The sequence below is a fragment of the Rhineura floridana genome, chromosome 3 (genome assembly GCF_030035675.1).
Source record: "Rhineura floridana isolate rRhiFlo1 chromosome 3, rRhiFlo1.hap2, whole genome shotgun sequence".
NCBI classification, from domain to species: Eukaryota; Metazoa; Chordata; class Lepidosauria; order Squamata; family Rhineuridae; genus Rhineura; species Rhineura floridana.
In genome coordinates this window covers 199,990,057-200,012,785 of record NC_084482.1, presented here as the reverse complement: position 1 = coordinate 200,012,785, position 22,729 = coordinate 199,990,057, and the positions used below count along the sequence as shown (strand labels likewise).

The following is a 22,729-nucleotide window of genomic DNA, read 5'->3' as shown; positions in this document are numbered from 1 at the left end:
CTATTAGAATTCTTTGAGAGTGTCAACAAGCATATAGATAGAGGTGATCCAGTGGACATAGTGTACTTAGACTTTCAAAAAGCGTTTGACAAGGTACCTCACCAAAGACTTCTGAGGAAGCTTAGCAGTCATGGAATAAGAGGAGAGGTCCTCTTGTGGATAAGGAATTGGTTAAGAAGCAGAAAGCAGAGAGTAGGAATAAACGGACAGTTCTCCCAATGGAGGGCTGTAGAAAGTGGAGTCCCTCAAGGATCGGTATTGGGACCTGTACTTTTCAACTTGTTCATTAATGACCTAGAATTAGGAGTGAGCAGTGAAGTGGCCAAGTTTGCTGACGACACTAAATTGTTCAGGGTTGTTAAAACAAAAAGGGATTGCGAAGAGCTCCAAAAAGATCTCTCCAAACTGAGTGAATGGGCGGAAAAATGGCAAATGCAATTCAATATAAACAAGTGTAAAATTATGCATATTGGAGCAAAAAATCTTAATTTCACATATACGCTCATGGGGTCTGAACTGGCGGTGACCGACCAGGATAGAGACCTCGGGGTTGTAGTAGACAGCACGATGAAAATGTTGACCCAGTGTGCGGCAGCTGTGAAAAAGGCAAATTCCATGCTAGCAATAATTAGGAAAGGTATTGAAAATAAAACAGCCAATATCATAATGCCATTGTATAAATCTATGGTGCAGCCGCATTTGGAATACTGTGTACAGTTCTGGTCGCCTCATCTCAAAAAGGATATTATAGAGTTGGAAAAGGTTCAGAAGAGGGCAACCAGAATGATCAAGGGGATGGAGCGACTCCCTTACGAGGAAAGGTTGCAGCATTTGGGGCTTTTTAGTTTAGAGAAAAGGCGGGTCAGAGGAGACATGATAGAAGTGTATAAAATTATGCATGGCATTGAGAAAGTGGATAGAGAAAAGTTCTTCTCCCTCTCTCATAATACTAGAACTCGTGGACATTCAAAGAAGCTGAATGTTGGAAGATTCAGGCCAGACAAAAGGAAGTACTTCTTTACTCAGCGCATAGTTAAACTATGGAATTTGCTCCCACAAGATGCAGTAATGGCCACCAGCTTGGACGGCTTTAAAAGAAGATTAGACAAATTCATGGAGGACAGGGCTATCAATGGCTACTAGCCGTGATGGCTGTGCTGTGCCACCCTAGTCAGAGGCAGCATGCTTCTGAAAACCAGTTGCCGGAAGCCTCAGAAGGGGAGAGTGTTCTTGCACTCGGGTCCTGCTTGTGGGCTTCCCCCAGGCACCTGGTTGGCCACTGTGAGAACAGGATGCTGGACTAGATGGGCCACTGGCCTGATCCAGCAGGCTCTTCTTATGTTCTTAGGAGAGCTACAATTCCCAAAATGGTCCAGCAATCAATCCCTCTTCTCAGGGAACTCTGGCAATTGTAGATCTGTGAAGGGAATAGGGGTCTCCTAAAACTGTCACCACTCTTACCAAACTACAGTTCTCACATACTTTGGGGGACACCCTGACTGTTAAAGTGATATAATCGTGCTTTAAATGTATGGTGTAGATGTGACCAAGAATTGCGTGTGTGCGTTTTAAATTTTTCATTCAGAACAGAGAGAGTAGAGATTTCAAACATGAGAGGGAGAGAAGAACAAAAACAATGTGAAGTGAGATAATGCGGTGGAGAAGATTTCAATGGGCCTGAATGGCTGCAGTCCTCAACACAATTGCTGTCAATCACTACATTTAAGGACTTGAATAAACACCCTATTACTTATCTATCACACTTATAACCTTACCTTTTCTCCAAGAAGCTCGAGGCGGGTTACATTTCGTGTTCCTTCCTCACCCCCATTTTCTACTCTCAACAACCCTGCAAGGTAGGTGAGACTGGCCCAAGGTCAATCAGTGAGCTTCATGGCTGAGTGGGGATTTGAACGCAGGTCTCCCTGGTCCTAGTCCAGCACTCTACCCTCTACAAAACACCGGATTAGGAGGATTGAGCGGCACCTTTGTCTAGGAGTGGCGTGTATGGTTAGGGTTGCATCCCTAGAAGAATCCTAAGGCTCTGGTGTCGTGCACTTCCATCCCCTCACCAGGAAACCTTAAAGAGAGCAGGATCCTCAGTGACTTCTTTTCCTCAACCGATCCCTCCGATCGTGCCACATTTTTTCCCCCTTGAACTGGACCAGGAATTCTTATTGCGTCTCCTCGAATGCCATGACGGTTTCCAAGAGCGTTTGTTTGTTTGTTTGTTTGTGGGTGTGCGCGCGCTCTTAAATCAAATTGATATATATTTCATCTCCTAATTATCATTCAATAGGGAAGGCTCGCGGCTTGTTCTTTGTTTTCCGCTTCCCACCATGTGATCGAGGCAAAGCCAAAAGAAGGGGAGAGAGAAAGAGAGATAGAAAATCCTCTTGCAATGCAATCCTCCCCAAAATCCTCCCACTTGGTTACCTGAGCGCATGGATGGAGTATGGGTGGATGTGTTTGGCGATTGATTGTTTGGGGCTCGTTAAATTCATTGCAGGCCGGGGCGAAGTTCTTCAAGCAGGGGAGGGGAGAGGAGGGGTGGAACCCCTTTAGTCGTGGTTGTTTTTTTAAAAACTCCCAATCATATATGCATATTTACTCTGAATTAAGTAACGCTGGAGTTCATTAAGTTTTACTCCCAGGTAAATGTGTAGGGTTGGGCTTCACGGCTGCGATGTTATTCTATTTATTTATGTATTATTTTATTTATATCCCACCCTTCCTCCCAGCAGGAGCTGAGGGCGGCAACCAAAAGCACTAAAAACACTTTAACATAATAAAAGCAGACTTTAAAATACATTAAAACAAAACAACTTTAAAAACATTTTTTCAAAAAGCTTTGAAGACTTTTTTTAAAGTTAAAAACAATGTTTTTTTAAAAAAGGTTTGAAAACATTACAAAGCAATTCCAACATAGATGCAGACTGGGATAAAGTCTTAAGATAAAAGGCTTGTTGAAAGAGGAAAGTCTTCAGTAGGCGCCCAAAGGTAATAAAGTTGGCACCAGTCTAATATTTTTGTTGTTATGTGCCTTCAAGTCGATTACAACTTATGGCGACACTATGAATCAACGACCTCCAGTAGCATCTGTCATGAACCACCCTGTTCAGATCTTGTGAGTTCAGGTCTACAGCTTCCTTTATGGAATCAATCCATCTCTTGTTTGGTCTTCCTCTTTTTCTGCTCCCTTCTGTTTTTCCCAGCATTATTGTCTTTTCTAGTGAATCATGTCTTCTCATTATGACTCTAAAGTATGATAACCTCAGTTTCATCTAATAATAATGTCTAATATTTAAGAGGAGGGAATTCCACAGGGTAGGTGCCGCCACACTAAAGGTCCGTTTCCTATGTTGTGCGGAATGGACCTCCTGATAAGAAGGTATCTGCAGGAGGCCCTCACCTGAAGAGCGCAGTGATCGACTGGTTATATAAGGGGTAAGACAGTCTTTCAGGTATCCTGGTCCTGAGCTGTATAGGGCTTTGTACACCAAGACTAGAACCTTGAATTTGGCCCGGTAGCAAATGGGCAGCCAGTGCAATTTTTCAGCAGTGGGGTGACATGTTGGCGATACCTTGCCCCAGTGAGCAGTCTCGCTGCCACATTTTGCACCAGCTGCAGCTTCCAGACCAAACTCAAGGGCAGCCCCACATAGAGTGCATTACAGTAATCCAACCTGGAGGTTACCAGGCTGCTATCTGAATCTTATGCATGCTTACTTGGAAGTAAATAATCCATTGAAGTGGAACTCAATGAAACTTACTTCTAAGTAAAACAGCACAGGATCGGGCCGCAGATCTTTCTGTCTTTGACCTTTCCTCCTTTCTCTCTCTGACTCCTGTGCAAGGATGCTTTTGGATCAGCTACTTTCAGCCTAACCTTAGGCTGCAATCCAGTACACACTTACCTGGGAATAAGTCCCTTTGAACCAGATGGAGCTTACTTCTGAGTAGACACATACTGGATTGCAGCCTTAGTGGATATATGTGGATAAAGGGGGGAGGGGGGAACCCTTGCACACTACACTGCCTTGAGGTCCTTGGACGATAAACGCTATACAAATTTAATAAGTAAAACATTACCTATTATCTCTTTTTTTATTGGTGTCTCTCAATATTCAGAACACATTTTATTTTTTAAAGCACAAATATGTAAGAAATATATCCATGCTAAATTTTAGTGGAGTAACTGTGTTAGTTTACTGCAACTAAAACAAAAGCAATCCTCTCTAGAACTTTAAAGACAAAGAGAGTTACAGTATAACCCTATGAATATCTGTTGTTGTTATGCGTTCAAGTCGATTATGACTTATGGCGACCCTATGAATCAGTGACCTCCAACAGCATCTGTTGTGAACCACCCTGTTCAGATCTTGTACGTTCAGGTCTGTGGCTTTGTTTACGGAATCATTCCATCTCTTGTTTGGCCTTCCTCTTTTTCTACTCCCTGCTGTTTTTCCCACCTTTATTGTGTTTTCTAGTGAATCATGTCTTCTCGTTATGTGTCCAAAGTATGATCATCTCAGTTTCATCATTTTAGCTTCTAGTGACAGTTCTGGTTTAATTTGTTCTAACACCCAATTATTTGTCTTTTTCGCAGTCCGTGGTATGCACAAAGCTCTCCTCCAACACATTTCAAATGAGTTGATCTTTCTCTTATCCGCTTTCTTCACTGTCCAACTTTCACATCCATACATAGAGATTGGGAATACCATGGTCTGAATGATCCTGACTTTGGTGTTCAGTGGTACATCTTTGCATTTGAGGACCTTTTCTAGTTCTCTCATAGCTGCCCTCCTCAGGCCTAGCCTTCTTCTGATTTCTTGACTATTGTCTCCATTTTGGTTAATGACTGTGCCAAGGTACTGATAATCCTTGACAAGTTCAGTGTTCTCGTTGTCAACTTTAAAGTTACATACATTTTCTGTTGTCGTTACTTTAGTCTTCTTGATGTTCAGCTGTAGTCCTGCTTTTGTGCTTTCCTCTTTAACTTTCATCAGCATTCGTTTCAAATCATTACTGGTTTCTGCTAGTAGTATGGTATCATCTGCATATCTTAAATTATTGATATTTCTCACTCTGATTTAAAACCTCAAACCTCTTCCTTATTTGATCTTTATATTCTTCTGGGATGTTATTTAAATTGTATTTTGGCATTATGATTGCTTTGTTGGTCTTTAGCTTTACTGTGATTTTCGATATGACCAGTTCATGATCTGTACCACAGTCTGCTCCTGGTCTTGTTTTCACAGAAAGTATGGAACTTCTCCATCTTCTGCTACCAATTATATAATCAATTTGATTCCTATACTGACCATTTGGAGATGTCCACATGTACAGTCGTCTTTTCAGTTGCTCAAAAAATGTGTTTGCAAGAAAGAAATTATTGGCTTCACAGAATTCAATAAGTCTTTCTCCTGTTTCATTTCTGTCTCCTAAGCCCCATTTCCCCACAATTCCTAGTTCTTCTCTGTTCTCTACTTTTGCATTCCAGTCCCCCCTGATTATCAGAACATCTTGTTTTAGTGTGTAATCAATTTCTTCCTGTACTTCTGCGTAAAATCTTTACAATTCCTCCTCTTCTGTGTTTGCCAATGGAGCGTAGACTTGGATGATGGTTATGTTAATAGGTTTCCCATTTAATCTCATTGATATCACTCGCTCAGACCTTGTGTTGTAGCTCCTAATTGCTTTTGCTACATCACTTCTCACTATTAAAGCAACCCTGTTTCTTCTTAATTTCTCATTTCCTGCATAAAATATTTTGTAGTTGCCTGATTGAAAACGTCCTGTTCCCGTCCATTTTAATTTGCTCACACCAAGTATTGTAATGTTGATACATTCCATTTCTTGCTTGACAATTTCTAACTTTCCCTGGTTCATGCTTCTTACATTCCATGTTCCTATTGTGTGCGTCATACAACTCCGGACTCTCCTTTTGCATCTGTGCGCATCAGCCTCTGGGCTTCCTTTCAGCTTTGACCCAGCTGCGTCATTAGTCACAGTGCTACTCGTACTTGTCCTTTGTTCTTCCCCAGTAGCTCGGTGAGTGGCTTCTGACCTGGGGGTCTCATCTTCCAGCACTATCTCGTGTTGCATTTTGGATACTCTGTTCATAGGGTTTTCATGGTAAGAGGTATTGAGAGGTGGTTTACCATTGCCTTCCTCTGAGTTTGGATGCATCTTAGTCTGGTGTCCCAGCTTTGACCATTCCACCTTGGGTGCTGCTGCTAGGAGTCTAGCCTCTTGGTCTAGACTCCTGATGACATTGCTCTCAGCTTCTTCAACACTCTCAAACCCCCTCACCACGTTAAGGTGTGCATCCTAGAGGGAGAAGAATACCTACTTCAAAATAAATCCCATTGAGTTCAATGGAACTTGCTTCTATGTAGGACTGTAGTCTTAGTGGGAGGGAACAATTTCAATAGAGACATTTCTCTCTCTCATAATATTAGCATCCCAGGTCATGCCATGGAGTTGAATGTTGGAAGATTCAGGACAGACGAAAGGAGGTGGCACTTCACACACAGTGCATAGTTAAACTGTAGAATTTGCTCCCACAAGAGTCAGTGATGGCTGGACCGGGAGGAGAGGAGTGTGGATGTTGCTGCTTGGGCTGTAGTGCGGTTTTCCAGCTGGAGGCCTGCCGCTCAACAGCCCGTTTGCCTTGCTCTCGCGGCCGGCGGATGATACGGTCCCAGGGGCCTGGAGACGCTGGAGGCCCTGGAGACAGTGGGGGAGGCGTTTTTTCGCCTGTTCGGACCGCAGCGATGTCGCCTCTCCTTGCAGCCCTGGAAGTTGTTGAAAGTGGGAGGGATTCCCCGCTCCCTGCTTCCTGTTCTTTTTCGGGCGGCTGTTTCGAAGAACGAGGCGGGGGGGCCCTGTTTTTCCGGCACCAGATTCCTTGGATCTCCTGGTACTGCCTTTGTGTGGACCTTGTGTTTGAGACTCGTTTGAGACCCGTGGATAGGAGTGGTGGCTGGATTTGGGATGTTTGCCCCTTATCATCTGTGACTTTCGCGCTTACTTGGTAGACGAGGATAACGGCTGGACCATTTTGACGGAGCAGGAGGCGGCTGGTGACGGCGTTGTTTTGTGTCTGGGGTGTGGGGAGTGTATGGTGTGAGTGTGTGATCGTGTGAATGCTTGCAATATGTGCCTGGGAGAGAGGAGCCAAAGTCGATTAGGACAATTTCAGGGGCCCCCAATTAGTGTAGTGACGGGTAGAGGGAGATATGACGTTGTGTGGAGGACTTGCCAGGTGAGGGGAACGCGGCCCAGGCAGTTAACGGCTGTGCCATGTTCCGGTCCCCCACGCATCCACGGGTTCGTTGGTTGCACTATCAGCCAGCTCTCTGATCTCCGGATGCTGCTTTTAAGTGCCAGATCGGTTCATAATAAGATTTCTGTCATCCATGATTTAATTGTGGATGAGGCGGCCGATCTGGCATGTATAACCGAGACCTAGGTGGGTGAGCAGGGAGAGGTTTGTCTCTCCCAGCTGTGCCCACCTGGGTATTTGGTTCAGCATCAGGGTAGATTGGAGGGCCGGGGAGTGGGGGTCACTGTGGTCTATAGGAGCTCCATCTCCCTCTCCAAGCACCCTGTCCATTTAGCTACTGGTCTGGAGTGTTTGCATCTTATGTTGGGTCAGATTGGGGATTCTGTTGGTGTACCGCCCACCCCGCTGCCCAACAGACTCCCTAACTGAGCTGACGGAGGTTGTCTCGGATGTATTGTTGAGATCCCCTAGACTTTTGGTGCTGGGGGATGTCAACATTCATGCCGAGGCCACCTTATCAGGGGCGGCTCAGGACTTCATGGTCAACATGACAACCATGGGGCTGTCCCAATATACTATTGGCCCAATGCATGTGGCAGGGCATACTCTAGACCTGATTTTTGCAACTGGACATGGCGATGGTGATCTGAAAGTAGGGAGTCTTACATCAACCCCTTTGTCATGGACAGATCACCGCTTGTTGAAGTTTAGACTTACAGCGGTTCCTCCCCTCCGCAGGGGTGGGGGACCTATTAAGATGGTCCGCCCCCGGAGACTAATGAATCCTGAAGGTTTTCAAACGGCTCTGGGGAGTTTTCCGGCTGCTAGGGCTGGCGCTCCTGCCGAAGCCCTGGTCAAATTATGGAATACTGAAATGACCTGGGCAGCTGACACGATTGCTCCCAAGCGCCCTCTCCTGGGTAGAGCTCATACAGCTGCATGGTATACTCCAGAGCTGAGAGCGATGAAACAGCACAGGAGACGGCTTGAGTGCAGATGGAGACGAACTCCTGATGGATGCAATTTTGCACTGGTAAGTGCCTATACCAAGTTGTATTTAGGGGCAGTGCAGACAGCAAAAAAACAACATTTTGTTGCCACTATACAATCTTCTATCTGCCGGCCGGCGGAGCTTTTTAAAATTGTCCGTGGGCTGTTACATTCTGGCCCTAGGGACATGATAGATCCATCGGAAGCCCGTTGTAATGAATTTGCTAGGCACTTCCAGGATAAAATGTTTTGGCAGTGGAATCAAATGAGGTGTCCGGAGCGCAGTCTAGTCATGATTCTTTGGATGAGTTTCAATTGGTGCAGCTTGAGGACGTTGACAAGGTGCTTGGACAGGTGTGTGCAACCACTTCTGTGTTGGATCCTTGCTCCTCTTGGCTAATAAAAGCTAGCAGGGTTGGAACTGCCGGCTGGGCCAGGGAAGTGATTAATGCCTCTTTGCGTGAGGGAGTGGTCCCTGACTGCCTGAAGGCGGTGGTAGTGAGACTACTTCTGAAGAAATCTTCCCTGGACCCAGAAAATCTTAACAACTACAGGCCGGTAGCAAATATTCCATTCCTGGGCAAGGTCCTAGAAAGAAGAGTGGTTGCAGACCAGCTCCAGGCGCTCTTGGATGAGACCGATTATCTGGATCCATTTCAATCGGGTTTCAGGCCTGGTTTTGGCACGGAGACGGCTTTGGTCGCCCTGTATGATGACCTGTGTTGGTAGAAAGACAGGGGGAGTGTAACTCTGTTGATTCTCCTTGATCTCTCAGCGGCTTTTGATACCATCGACCATGGTATCCTTCTGGGGAGACTCGCTGATCTGGGACTTGGAGGCACTGCTTGGCAGTGGTTCTGCTCCTACTTGGCGGGTCATCTCCAGAAGGTAGTGCTTGGGGAATTTTGCTCGGCACCCTGGGCTCTCCAATATGGAGTTCCACAGGGGTCAGTACTATCCCCCATGCTTTTTAACATCTACATGAAGCCACTGGGTGCGGTCATCAGGAGTTTTGGAGTGCGTTGCCACCAGTATGCTGATGACACGCAGCTCTACTTCTCCTGTTCATCTTTTTCAGGTGAGGCTGTCAAGGTGCTGAACCGATGCTTGGCTGCGATAATGGACTGGATGAGAGCAAATAAATTGAGGCTCAACCCAGACAAGACTGAGATGCTGTTAGTAGGTGGTTCTCCTGAACAGATGGTGGATGTTCATCCTGTCCTGGATGGGGTTGCACTTCCCCTGAAGGAGCAGGTCCGTAGTTTGGGACTTCTTTTAGAACCATCCCTGTCACTAGAGGCACAGGTAGCCTCGGTGGCACGGAGTGCTTTCTACCAACTTCGGCTGGTGGCCCAACTACGCCCCTATCTGGACAGGGACGACCTTGCGTCAGTTGTCCATGCACTGGTAACCTCTAAACTAGACTACTGCAATGCACTCTACGTGGCGCTGCCTTTGAAGACAGTTCTGAAGCTACAGCTCGCGCAAAATGCAGCGGCCAGACTATTAACAGGGACTAGGCGGTCCGATCATAAAACACCGATTCTGGCCCACTTGCACTGGTTGCCCATATGTTTCCGAGCTTGATTCAAAGTGCTGGTTTTAACTTATAAAGCCTTAAACGGCTTTGGACAGCAATACTTGTTGGAACGCCTCTCCCGATACGAACCTACCCGTACACTGCGCCCAACATCAAAGGCCCTCCTCCGGGTGCCTACTCAGAGAGAAGCCCGGAAGGTGACAACGAGAAAAAGGGCCTTCTCAGTGGTGGCCCCCGACCTGTGGAATACTCTTCCTGATGAGGTACGCCTGGTGCCAACATTATTATCTTTTTGGCGCCAGGTAAAAACCTTCCTCTTCTCCCAGGCATTTTAATATTTTAATATTTTAATACCTTTAATATTCAATGTAATTCTTAACACCTTAACATCTTCACATCCCAATATTTTAACTAATTTAATTTTAATATTTATTATCATGTACTGAGTTTTTTAGTTATTTCTGTGTTTGCTTATGTTTGATGTATGGTATAATGAATCTATTTTAAAGTTGTTTAATATATGGTTTTAATTATGTATTGGCTGTTTGTCTGTTGTGCACCACCCAGAGAGCTTCGGCTATGGGGCGGTATATAAATTTAATAAATAAATAAATAAATAAATAAAAGAGAATTAGACAAATTCATGGATGATAAAGCTGTACCTGTACTCTTGAGGTAGTATACCTTTACTGGTTGTGGAATTGCAAGTAGAGTGATCATGTGCTCAGGTCCTGCTTGAGGGCTTCCTATGGGCCTCTGGTTGGCCACTGTGAAAACAGGATGCTGACTAGTTGGGCTTTTGGCGTGATCCAGCACTCCTCTTTTTATGTTATGATGTGTTTCATAAAGCTTCTTCTAGGAAGACTGTGAATTTCCAAATGACCTTCAGAATGATAAAAATCCTGCCTTCTGTTTCAAAAATATGAGACTGACTAGGGCTATCGCCTCTGCTTGCTTCGCTTGCCAACCCCATCTACTATCACCAACTCTCCCCACCCCTCACCAGTGCCAACTGCCCCCTTAGTAACCCCTTAGACCTTCCCCTTTCACCTCCTGCAGCTGCAAGGCTGCCTCCCTTTCTCCCCCTGTAGACCTCGCTAAGACCCCTCCCATCCTCTCTTTAGACCTTGCTAAGTGCCCTCCCTTATACCCCTTAAAGCTCCTCCCAGATTGCCAAAACTCCCCCCATGGGTCACCAAGGCTGGCCTTCCACCCACCGGCTGAGGCTGAGATACAGGCTGCAGCCATCCAGGCTGGTTTCTCACCCACCCGCTGAGTCCCATGCCTCTGTGTAGCTCGTTGGCTCACTCAGCGGTCTTTGCTGTCATGCCCTGGCCAATGTGACGCTGCAATGTCGTGACAGCTTACATTTTTATAGAGAGAGAAATGGGAGGGGGAATGGCTTGGAAGCTGCAAATAGCAACAATGGGGTGGTATTGAAATTGCAACAAAGGGGAATTAATAAAGTTAAGAGCAACAAACAAGATTATGAGCACATTCTTGGGTGTTAAGTCGCACTGAGCTCAGCAGGACTTACTTCCAGGTAAGCATGAATATAATCAAGGTGCACTGCACAAATGAGGCATAGTATATTATTCTTTGTCTCACCCGCAACCACTCTGAGGGCTTTGATGATTATAGGAAATACTGCTTTGTTTTCCAAATCTGAATTTATTAATCATTAAATGGATGTGATTCAGTAGTAATGAGTATGCTGCAATTGATCCCCTATGCTCTTAGTACTTCCACTAGCTTTGTCCCACTGTTGTGATAATTGCTCGATTTGCCCATAAAGTGTTCGATTGGCCTGTCTCCTAAAGAATAACACTGAAGCTTGCCCAGTAGCAAGGGTGTGTGTATATGATTTGGGAAACACATGAACATATTGTTGTGTGACTCTCCAATCTCAGAGCGGTGAGATTTCAGGGGTCCCTGTGCTCGTCCTGGGCTTAGTTTCCTTTGGGAAGAATGTCAGCAGAGACTGTGGTGTCTTTATGAAATATGGTTTATTTATTTACACACATTCCTACCTGAGCTTAGGATGGAGGGGTTCAAGGCATCAGCAGTCCAATATCCAGCTTTCCCATCAGTGTTACAGGAGGCATCCTACAGCCATGGTGCAGAGAGCCAGCCCCTCTGCCTGCCTCCAGTTCCCAGGCATTCCCAGACAACTCTAAACACACTCAAAGCACAAACTTCTGCTAGCTCCCGGGGTGGGGGTGGGGGGGAGGCTCTTCTGCAGAGTTTCAATGGCAAAAGGGTCTTCCTGGCCCATTCACCAGTTGCTGGGCACCTAATAGACCCATTAACAACCTGGCCACGCTGTTGGCTTAACAAAAGAAACTCATCTGGCCAGCAGAGCCAGCCCCAAGGCACAGGATTCCAAATCAGAGGCTGGAAGAGGACCCACAGGAATAATTCATTCCAACCCCCAAACTCACAACAATATGTTTTAACCAGGACTATGGAGTCGGAGTCGTGGAGTCGGAAGCAATTTTGGGTGGAGTCGGAGTTGGAGTCGGTAGAGATGTACCGACTCCGACTCCAGCTTCAAAATAAATTTTGATTGACAAATTTTTTAAAATATAAATTCAAAATGTCAAAGAAGCTTCCCATGAAGTCAGCTGTAATTGAGCATTTCACCATAACTCAAGAGGGAAAACATTTTGTGTGTCAGTGTATGACACAGGACCCAGATGAAGACAAATGCTGTGATGCCAAGATCAGCGCATATTCAGGCAGCGATAAAAATGCTCCTATGAGAGCTTCCAATTTAAAAAGACATTTACAGCACTTTCTTTTTTTTTTCAATTAATTTTTATTCAAATTTTCAAAACCAAAACAATACAAAAAGAAAAAACACAAATCAATAACTAATACAATAAAAAAAGAAAAAAAATATTAAAATATTTGACTTCCGATTTGTTGTAGTTCAGCTGTAAGTCTATAATATATAACAAGCCTGTCTCTTAATAGATTATAAAATCACCTTCCTCCAGCGGTTATCTTAATTGGTATCAAATCTCATTAACATCATATCATTTTATTCTTCCACAAAAAGTCAAAGAGAAGTTTCCAATCCTTGAGATATATGTCCATCAATTTTTTTCTAGATAAACATGTCAATTAATCCAACTCATCAAGTCTACTAAGTCCAGTAATTTCAAATCGCTCTTCTTCCATTATCCTTGTTGTTGGTTCCATCTTCCATCTTTACGCACCCAATAATCTTGCTGTCATAATCATATAATAAGAGTCTGATAGGAATTTCCTTTATCACAGATATTTCCTTGCCATCAATTCCGAACGTATCACTGAAGTATTGTTGCAAAGCCGCATCTCTGTTCCTCTTTTTTACAGAATACACTAGCACATCTCTTGAAGATTTTTCCATTGACCCAAAACAGGGATTAATTCTGTTAACTTTCTCCATTTCAAGTTCCATCAAATCCTTCCAGTCCAGGAATTTTTTCGAACCGATAATATCTTTATCTCCAATCTCTTCATCAATTCCTTCAGGGACAGCGCTGAGTTCCAAACCGTAATATTTGTCTCCAGGATCCATCACAGCCAGGAAATCCAAATCTTTTTCCAGGTCCATATTTAATCCAATCTCCATAGTTTGAACCTTGCCTTTAATTTTTCTTTCATCCTTTTTTGGTTTTCCAGATCTATCTTTATTCTCCTTTCTCATAGAATCCTGAATTTCTTTCAGCTCCTGTCTCATTTCGTCAAATTCAATTCTCAACGCTTGACTAGTATTTCTCAGTTCTTGTTTTATTGACTTAATCCCATTCATTATTTTCTGAAACATATCTAAAGATAAAGTCCCTTCTTGTACATCCATGATCTTCTTAATTGTCATTCTTAAAACCAAAGGAACAAAACTCCTTCAATTTTCAATGTCCCAAGCAAAGAGCATTTTATTTCTTTATCCAGTTACAAAGGAGTTAATCTTTCAAACCAACTAGCGTCACACTCTAGACAGCCCTTATCTCTTATATGCCCAGAAGTGCAAAAACAGCTTTAGTTCACAGCGTCCAAATAACTAGTAGCAGAAAGAATGAGCAGATTCATCAAAAAAAAAAAGTAGACCAGAAAAAATAGTCCCAGACATATATTACACAAAAGTCTTATAAATCAAAAAGATTTTTCTTTTCTCTTCCAATCAGAAACCCCTCATCCGTTGTAATCTTTATAATGCTAATTTCCATGTCAGCTTTTTGCAATAAAAAAAAAGATAGGCTATTTTTATTTTCTTCTCCCTTAGTTCCGTGAGTAAAAGAGAAAGTTTTGACTCACCCAGGTTTTCTTAATTGCTGGTTCTTTGACAAATCTCTTTAGCTATATAGATAACAAAATAATGAGCGTAGACAGGAGAATGCTTGCCTGTTAGACCGTTTTTCTTTGAAGAAAAAAAAGGCTCACTTATTTAGCTGAGCTAGCTAGAAATCCTAGCTCCGTCCGAGCTGCTGGAAGACCTTCTTTCACAGACAATTCTGACGAATTCCAGTCTCCAACAAACACAACAAAGCTGTGTGGGAAATCTCATGTTTCTTCCTTATCCGGAAGAAATTATCCCCAGTAAAAAAAACCCCTTCTGACTGGATTTAAAACTGAAAAAGTTTCATCCAAGATGGGAGCCCGTCTCAGAGGCTGCACAGGCGGAAGGATCCTCCTGGGAAGTCCCGACATTTACAGCACTTTCCAGGGCTGTGGAGTCGGACTCGGGGAGTCGGAAGCAATTTTGGGTGGAGTCGGAGTCGAAGGTTTGGTGTACCGACTCCACAGCCCTGGTTTTAACGGGTAAGACAGCTATGGCCATTCTTGGATTGAGATAGCTTGACCACTGTTGTCCATGCATTGGGAACCTCAGGGTTAGACTACCGCAATGTGCCCTTTGTAGGGCTATCCTTGAGGTTGGTTTGGAGGCTGCAGCTCATGCAGAACCCAATAGCTGAGCTGCTTCTGAGGGCAAACTACCACCAGCATATAATACCAAATTTGCTGGATTTGCACTGGCTGCCAAGCTGCTGCTGGGCCAAGTAGGTCAGGGGTTGGTACTAACCCATAAGCCTTGTAGTGGTTAAGGTGCTGGACTATGACCTAGGAGACCAGGGTTCAAATCCCACACAGCCATGAAGCTCACTGGGTGACCTTGGGCCAGTCACTGCCTCTCAGCCTCAGAGGGCGGCAATGGTAAACCACTTCTGAATACTGCTTACCATGAAAACCCTATTCATAGTGTTGCCATAAGTCAGGATCGACTTGAAAGCAGTCCAGTTCAGGACCAGGTTACTTGAAAGACCTCCTTATCCTTTATATGCAGTAGGTCACTGTCTTCTGCAGGAGAGTTTTTCCTTCAAGTCCCTAAAATATCAGAAGCCTACTCCACAGGAGCTCAGAGCAGAGCTTTCAGTACATCCGCTCTCTGTTTTGTGGAACAGCATTCCTGTTGAGATACAACAGGTGCCCACCACCTATACTTTCTGTAAACAGAAAGATGTTTTGTTTTGACAAGCTTTTCCAGCTAGATAAAAAGATCTCTGCCTTAGTTGTTCATTTTGTATTGTTTTTCAAACCTATCTTTAGTTGTTTTTTGTTCTGTTTTTAAGCCAACTATTTTTATGGTTCATTTTGTAAATCGCCTTGAGATGCATGTAAAAGGCAATTCATATATTATTTAATTATGCTTTTATGCTGAGTTCAGCCATTGCTCCATCTAGACCAGAACAGTCTATGCCACAAACTCTCAATCCTTTTGGTCTGTGGACAACCAGTGCATGGTCCATGAGCTTTATTCAGATGCTCTGTGGCATGCCAGTGTTAAATATTTGTATTGATTTTAATTGTATTTTTATTGCATCTTATATTTTATTGTATTACCGTTTGAATTCAATAGAATGCAAATTGAAATACAATAAAATAATGAAATAAGAAGCAATAAAAATACAATTAAAAATCATATACCATCTAGTACAGCACCTTAGAATTGCAACAACAGATAGAAACATCATTAAGTGGCCCCCCAAGACCATCAGCAATTTTCAAGTTGTCCATAGGGAAAAAAAAATTGGGAACCACTAGTTCCCAACAAAACTTTGGAATCTAGACATGCCAGACAGGTACCTTCTGCATGCAAAGGGCTTTCTTTCAAACACCTGTTGAAGATCTTCGGTTTTCAACAAGACTTCAGTAGAGCTTCTTTTCCCAGTCCGTATCTGTATTGGATTTGACATTGTTTTTAGCTTTATTAGAAATTTTAGAAAATGGAGACAATAGTCAAGAAACCAGAAGAAGGCTAGGACTGGGGAGGGCAGCTGTGAGAGAACTAGAAAAGGTCCTCAAATGCAAAGATGTATCACTGAACACTAAAGTCAGGATCATTCAGACCATGGTATTCCCAATCTCTATGTATGGATGTGAAAGTTGGACAGTGAAAAAGGCGGATAAGAGAAAAATCAACTCATTTGAAATGTGGTGTTGGAGGAGAGCTTTGCGCATATCATGGACTGAAAAAAAGACAAATAATTGGTTATTAGAACAAATTAAACCAGAACTGTCACTAGAAGCTAAAATGATGAAATTGAGGTTATCATACTTTGGACACATAATGAGAAGACATGATTCACTAGAAAAGACAATAATGCTGGGAAAAACAGAAGGGAGTAGAAAAAGAGGCAGGCCAAACAAGAGATGGATTGATTCCCTAAAGGAAGCCACAGACCTGAACTTACAAGATCTGAACAGGGTGGTTCATGACAGATGCTCTTGGAGGTCACTGATTCATAGGGTCGCCATAAGTTGTAATCGACTTGAAGGCACATAACAACAACAAACACAGACAACAACAAAGAAAATTTATTAAATACATAGCTCTAAAAGAGAAAAATAGTCTGTAAGTATATAAATATTAAACAGATTCAGCATTATAATACAATAATTAAATAAAAAGCCAGACTATTAGTAAATGAATGTTATACTATGACCTGGGAGACCAGGGTTCAAATCCCCACTCAGCCACGAAGCTCACTGGGTGACCTTGAGCCAGTCACTGCCTCTCAGCCTCAGAGAGAGGCAATGGTAAAACCACCTCTGAATACCGCTTACCAAGAAAACCCTGTTTGTAGGGTCGCCATAAGTCAGGATCGATTTGAAGGCAGTCCACTGCCATTGTGCAAAAACATCCAGCTTTATTCAATATTGTTATGTGCCTTCAAGCTGATTTTGACTTATGGTGACCCTATGAATTAGCAATTAGCAACCTCCAATAGCATCTGTTATAAACCACCTTGTTCAGATCTTATAAGTTCAGGGCTGTGGCCTCCTTTATAGAATCTGTCCATCTCTTGTTTGGCCTTCCTCTTTTTCTACTCCCTCCTTTCCCCCCCAGCATTGTTTTCTAGTGAATCATGCCTTCTCATTACGTGTCCTAAGTATGATAGCTTCAGTTTCATCATTTTAACTTCTAGTGATAGTTCTAGTTTAATTTGTTCTAACACTCAATTTGTCTTTTTTGCAGTCCATGGTATCCACAAAGCTCTCTTCCAACACATTTCAAATGAGTTGATTTTTCTCTTATCCACATTATCTTATTCAGTATACATGTTTTGATTGCTGCTCTTTTTATTGTTTTTAAGCATATCATGATTTTTGGTTTTTTAAAAAAATACACAATTGTTTTAGCTGTTTTTATACATGCAGTTGTTTTATATATGTTTTTATGGAATTGTGAAATCGCTTTGAGATGCTTCATAGGAAGTGATTCATAAATGAAATTAAATGAATGAATAAACAAATAAGCAACATTGATGGCTTTATTGTTCATAGGGTTGCCGTAAGTCGTAACTGACCTGAAGGCACGTAACAACAAAACATTGTTAATTGTTTCAGAGTACTTCATGGGAAGCAATTCAAAAATGAAATAAATAAATACAAAGCCTGTGCTCTACCGCTGAGCTAAACAAGAATGAATGGTCCCCGACAAAAAGGGATTTTTGCCACTGGCGGACAGGCGCTACGTTCTGATCAACACCTTCACTATTAACGTCTCTCTTCTGCTTAGGGAACAGCAGAATAAGAGGATTTGTACTGCCAGGGAACTGGTTTGGCCTCAGTCACATGATGGGAAGCGGAAAAGCAGGCACATAGGTCAAAATAAGCAGCCAGAAGGAGAAAAAACAACAACCCGGGTGCAACTCTAAAAGGGATACTTCGAAAACATCGGCCCGCACACGAGGAAAAATAAAACACCTCTTGGAAGGCGTAAAGGCGAAGGCAGGAATTGCAGATGTAGGACTAAGAAGATACCACAAGAAGGGGGGGGGGAGAAACAGAGGGATCGGCTGAGCTGGGAAGCAGCTGAGTAGAGTGATTTGCTGGTGAGAAAGAGGGAAACGGGGTGGAGGCTGAGGGGAGATCCATATGTCCAGAAACCCCCAATATTTGTGCGTTGGAAGAATAATTTCCTGAGCCTTCTGGCTCAAAGCTGAACTCAAAGGGTTTTAAATGTTGTTTCCCCTCCCCTCCCCCAGGCTCTGCAATTATCTTTGGGCTAGACTAGAGACAAATGATAGATGTGTTTGCCTATGCATTTTTTCTCTCTCCAGAGAGTTTAAGGTGGTTTGAAAGAGGGATTGCTGTTTGGAAGGTGTGATCCATTCTACTCTCAGATTTGGATATCATTTTTAATAAATGATACCGCTACCAGCCTGCAAGCTTTGCCTAGGAGCAAGTCCCATTGCACTCAGTAGAGCTCCTCCAGAAGACCTGTTTATTGAGCATGCATCCTGATTTGCTTGCACAAAGCTTATGCGGAGGTGAGATTATATCGGGTCTTTATTGAGCACTCGTTCTGATTTGTTTGCTGGGGAGGTTGTACAACAACGAGTGTTCAACCTGCATTAATTCTGATTTGCTTATATGTCTTCCTGTTCATCATTCATTCATCACACACTTTTCAGTGCATTTCTCCCCCCTCACTTTCCTACCTGCAAAAAGTCATTAAAAGTGGATTTGTTGTGCTAAGGCGACAGAGTGCTTTAATCCACTTTAATCGCACAAAATCAGTAGGCTTCTGAAGCCCTCCCACAAAATACTGACAGTCAGGAGGCCCCCTTACTTTTGAGCAGAAAGTAAAAACTACATTGGCTTAATTTTTCCAACTTCAGGAAGGCTTCTTTCCTTTCCTGACACCAGTGTGGTTAGAGTGTCGGACTGGGACCTGGGAGAAATTTGGGAGGGGGGAACCATGTTTGTATGCCACCTTGAGCTCCTTGAAGGAAAGGTGGGATATAATAATCATCATCATCATCATAGGGTCAACCTCCTTTAAGGAGGTTTCTCCTTAGTATTCTTTGTCTCTCTGTTTTTGTTCCACTCCACTGCATGAAGCATATTACTCCAATATTGTACCAGTTTCGTAGACTTGCAGTTGGTTTGGGGCTGCTGAAGTTGACCTTTAAAGCCTTAAATAGTCTGGAGCCAGAGTTCTTTCTTGTCCTTTTGGTGCCTCTTTCAGCAAGCCTTCTAAAAATTTTATTCCAGTTATTGTCTATCTTGGATTTGAATTGTTTCTATTTTATGTATGTGCTCTTGTTGTTTGAAACTGTTTCTACATTTCCAATTTCTTTTTTATAATAGTTTTTATATATGCTCTTCTTTTAACTATTTTTATATATGTAACTGTTTTATATATGCTATTATATTGTAAATTGCTTCAGGATGCCTCATGGGAAGCAATTAATAACTGAAATTAATAATAATATCTCAAGGACTGTCTTCTTCCATGCAAGCCTGCCCTGTCATTTAGACAGTTGGGCAGACTGAGGCGTCAGCTTGAGGTGAGAGATGCTGGAAGGGGTGGCGGTTCCCTTGAGATGTTGGACAGCAGAGCTGTGTCTGCTATGCAGACTTCTCTGTACAACCCACGTTAGCATGCTATCCTCAGGTGTGTTGGTGGATTGCTGTCCCACCACCAGTGCTGAAGCAAGATTCAGTTGCCATTCTGGTTGGTTTCTGTACATGAAATGGGAAATATTTTGCCTCATGTGGCAAAGTTATCATGGGTGGGCTCTGTGTTCACATCATCTTCAGAAGCTTTTATGTTTTCACCTCTGGAGGTACAATGGATGATCACAAGATACGTGAGCCCTTATTTAGGTCATCTCCATCACACAGTTATTGTGTGAGGAGGACAGCAAGACCTTGTCTCCTGCCCCACCTCTACCATGTAGATGCTGGTAGGCATATCTTTTGAGGGGAGTCTGCCTCATATGTGTAGTTCCCCACCCCCGTGATGCAGGGTTCCACATTATGGGGGAAGCTTAGGCATGTAGACTAGGCTCCCCTCTACAAGTGTGTTCCCCAGTGCAGGGGGCGGGGCCAGCAGGGATGCAGGGGATGCCTGCTCTCCCCCTCGCATTATTGTTAATGGAGGGAAGGACAATGCCTAAATTTTCCTTTAGTGGTGGCTAGGCCAAGGGTAAGATCCAGTGTGGTATAGGGGTTAAGTTGTTGGACTACGACCTGGGGGACAAGGTTCGAACCCTTACACAGTCATGAAGCTCACTGGGTGACCTTGGGCCAGTCACTGCCTCTCAGCCTCAGAGGAAGGCAATGGTAAACCACCTCTGAATACCGCTTACCATGAAAACCGTATTCATAGGGTCACCATAAGTCGGAATTGACTTGAAGGCAGTACAACCAACCAGGCCCAGGTTAACCAGTTTGATGCTGTCTAGATGATATTGGAAAAAGATCCTCCGTGGTGCAGAGTGGTAAGCGGCGGTAACGCAGCCGAAGCTCTGCTCACGGCTGGAGTTCGATTCCAACGGAAGGAGGAAGTCGAATCTCCGGTAAAAGGGGTCGAGGTCCACTCAGTCTTCCATCCATCCGTGGTCGGTAAAATGAGTACCCGGCATATGCTGGGGGGTAAAGAAAGGCCGGGGAAGGAACTGGCAATCCCACCCCATATATACGGTCTGCCTAGTAAAACATCGCAAGACATCACCCTAAGAGTCGGAAACGACTCGCACTACAAGTGCGGGGACACCTTTACCTTTAGAAGATATTGGGCTCCACTTCCATAAACCCTGATCATTCGCCATGATGGCTGTGGCTGATGGAAGTGATCACACTGATTTTTTAAAAAACGTTTAAAACAACAGCAGCACATACATAAAATCAATTCAGATCCAATACAGACACCAACTGGGATAAAGGTCTCCGTTTGTTTGTTTGTTTCCTTTGCATAGGCAGGCGCACACATAGTTTATTACTTCGTATATCCTCGGGCTGAGCCCTTGCAAGAAAGAAAAGGTGCTGGGGCTAAGAAACCCCGTGGTCTCTTCATTAACTGCTTCCAACTGTCAGGGTTCAAAAACCAACTTCATTGGAATGGAATCTTTGTGAGCATCAGCCTGCTAAATGGGCTTGTGGTCTCTTCTCCTGGCCTTACGACCCAGGTTTCATCTCTCTTCATGGAATCAAGCTTTACTTTTCCTTTCAAAAGAACTCTTTTACAGCATGACAATCTTATTTTCCCATCATCTGCTTGCTATAGGGCACAGTGTTGGCTGAGGCCCCATATAACATTGCCTCCATCACTCTTCCAGGCCTCACAGGAACAACATCCCCACATGAGCACCCTCCGAGGGAAATGGAAGGGGCAGTGATAGTGGAACTTTCTCAGGTATGGGGCTGGGTGTGGGGTTTCTGGGTAACTTGCAAAACAGAGGTTAGGGCACTGATTTCTCTCTTCTGCTGCAGTTGAGGGCAAATGCTGTTGTTCAGCTTCAGTATCCAGGAAACAAAATTGCTTAGCAGAAGGCAGCAAATTATAAAATATCTTACATAGTAGAAGAGAGACACTGAAGCAGGACTAGTCCAAGACATTTTAATGCCTAGGATGGAACAGGAAATGGTGCCCCACCCCAATAAGTCAAGGTTCATAACAGAAAATCCTACAAGCTGGTTTTTTGTTTTCCTGGGATGGCAAGGAATAAGTGGGGAGTTCTGTGCTTTTTGGGAGCTGGGTGTGTGTGTCATGTATTAGTTAGGAGCTTGAACTATGCTGCAAAGGAAACCCCCAATTCATATCTGAAGAGAGCCAAAATGAGTGCGATGTGGGCAGGGCGTGAATATTTTTCTTGTCACGATGTGGGCAGTGCGGAATTGTTACTTGCATTTATCAGCTGCTTTATACACTAACCAGTCTCCAAGTTAGCGAGCCTTGTTAAGGGGAAGGGCCGTAGCTCAGAGGTGGAGCATCTGCCTCGCATGCGGAAAGGTCCCAGGTTCATTCCCCGGCAACTCCAGGTAGGGCTGGGAAAAAGACTCCTGCCTGAAACCCTGGAGAGCCACTGCCAGTCAGTGTAGACAATACTGAGCTAGATGGACCAATGATCTGACTCAGTAAAAGGCAGCTTCCTGTGTCCTAAAGTAACTCAACAAGGTAAAATAGAAGACATAATTTAAAGCCATAAGAATGTTCAAACAATGAACAATACAAGATACATAAAATCCTCATCCAGCAACATATTAATAATGACAAGTCTTGCCTACTCTTGCAGTTCTTTTTTTGAGGGGGGGAAGTGCCCACAGTCCCCCCCCCATAAGGATTAGGACTGTGGTGCTGAAGGGGATTCAGCTTGTCTGGTGCGCTTCGTCCCTGAGAGGCAAATACCAGCATTGGGGGAGGGGAGGTTTTGGAAGCATGACGTGAGGGGAAAGGGTTAATCCTGCCCTCCCTCTGCACTACGGTCCTGATCCAAATTGGAGAGAGTGAGGGGAACAACTTTCATACTAACATTTTTTAAAATTCCGGAAGGCCCTGTTGTAAGGTCTCCCCTGCCAGGTCTCCCCTGCCAGTGTCTAGTATCTTCAGTTCATGCTTGAACTTGGTCAGT

General features: G+C 43.8%; 2 protein-coding genes across 11 annotated transcripts in view; one reads left to right on the top strand and one right to left on the bottom strand.

Annotated features, from left to right (window-relative positions):
* Positions 1 to 2,553, bottom strand: part of LOC133381099 (zinc finger protein ZFP2-like) — a 29,445-nt gene extending 26,892 nt beyond the window's left edge. Inside the window, exon 1 of one of the 5 annotated variants that reach the window (XM_061619663.1) lies at positions 2,437 to 2,553. In XM_061619663.1, the coding sequence (XP_061475647.1) occupies positions 2,437 to 2,446 (10 nt within the window). In that variant the 5' untranslated portion in view covers positions 2,447 to 2,553. Of the gene's footprint in view, positions 1 to 1,775; positions 2,403 to 2,436 lie in introns of those variants that run through there. The other 4 variants (XM_061619659.1, XM_061619660.1, XM_061619661.1 and 1 more) reach the window with 4 other exon arrangements.
* A 1,820-nt stretch (positions 2,554 to 4,373) lies between these two features.
* The window catches only part of LOC133381076 (zinc finger protein 271-like), a 30,352-nt gene continuing 11,996 nt past the window's right edge, over positions 4,374 to 22,729 (top strand). For 4 of the 6 annotated variants that reach the window (XM_061619577.1, XM_061619573.1, XM_061619574.1 and 1 more), the window contains exons 1-3: positions 17,994 to 18,202; positions 18,431 to 18,640; positions 21,437 to 21,513. In XM_061619577.1, the coding sequence (XP_061475561.1) occupies positions 18,604 to 18,640; positions 21,437 to 21,513 (114 nt within the window). In that variant the 5' untranslated portion in view covers positions 17,994 to 18,202; positions 18,431 to 18,603. Of the gene's footprint in view, positions 4,395 to 17,993; positions 18,203 to 18,430; positions 18,641 to 21,436; positions 21,514 to 22,729 lie in introns of those variants that run through there. The other 2 variants (XM_061619572.1, XM_061619576.1) reach the window with 2 other exon arrangements.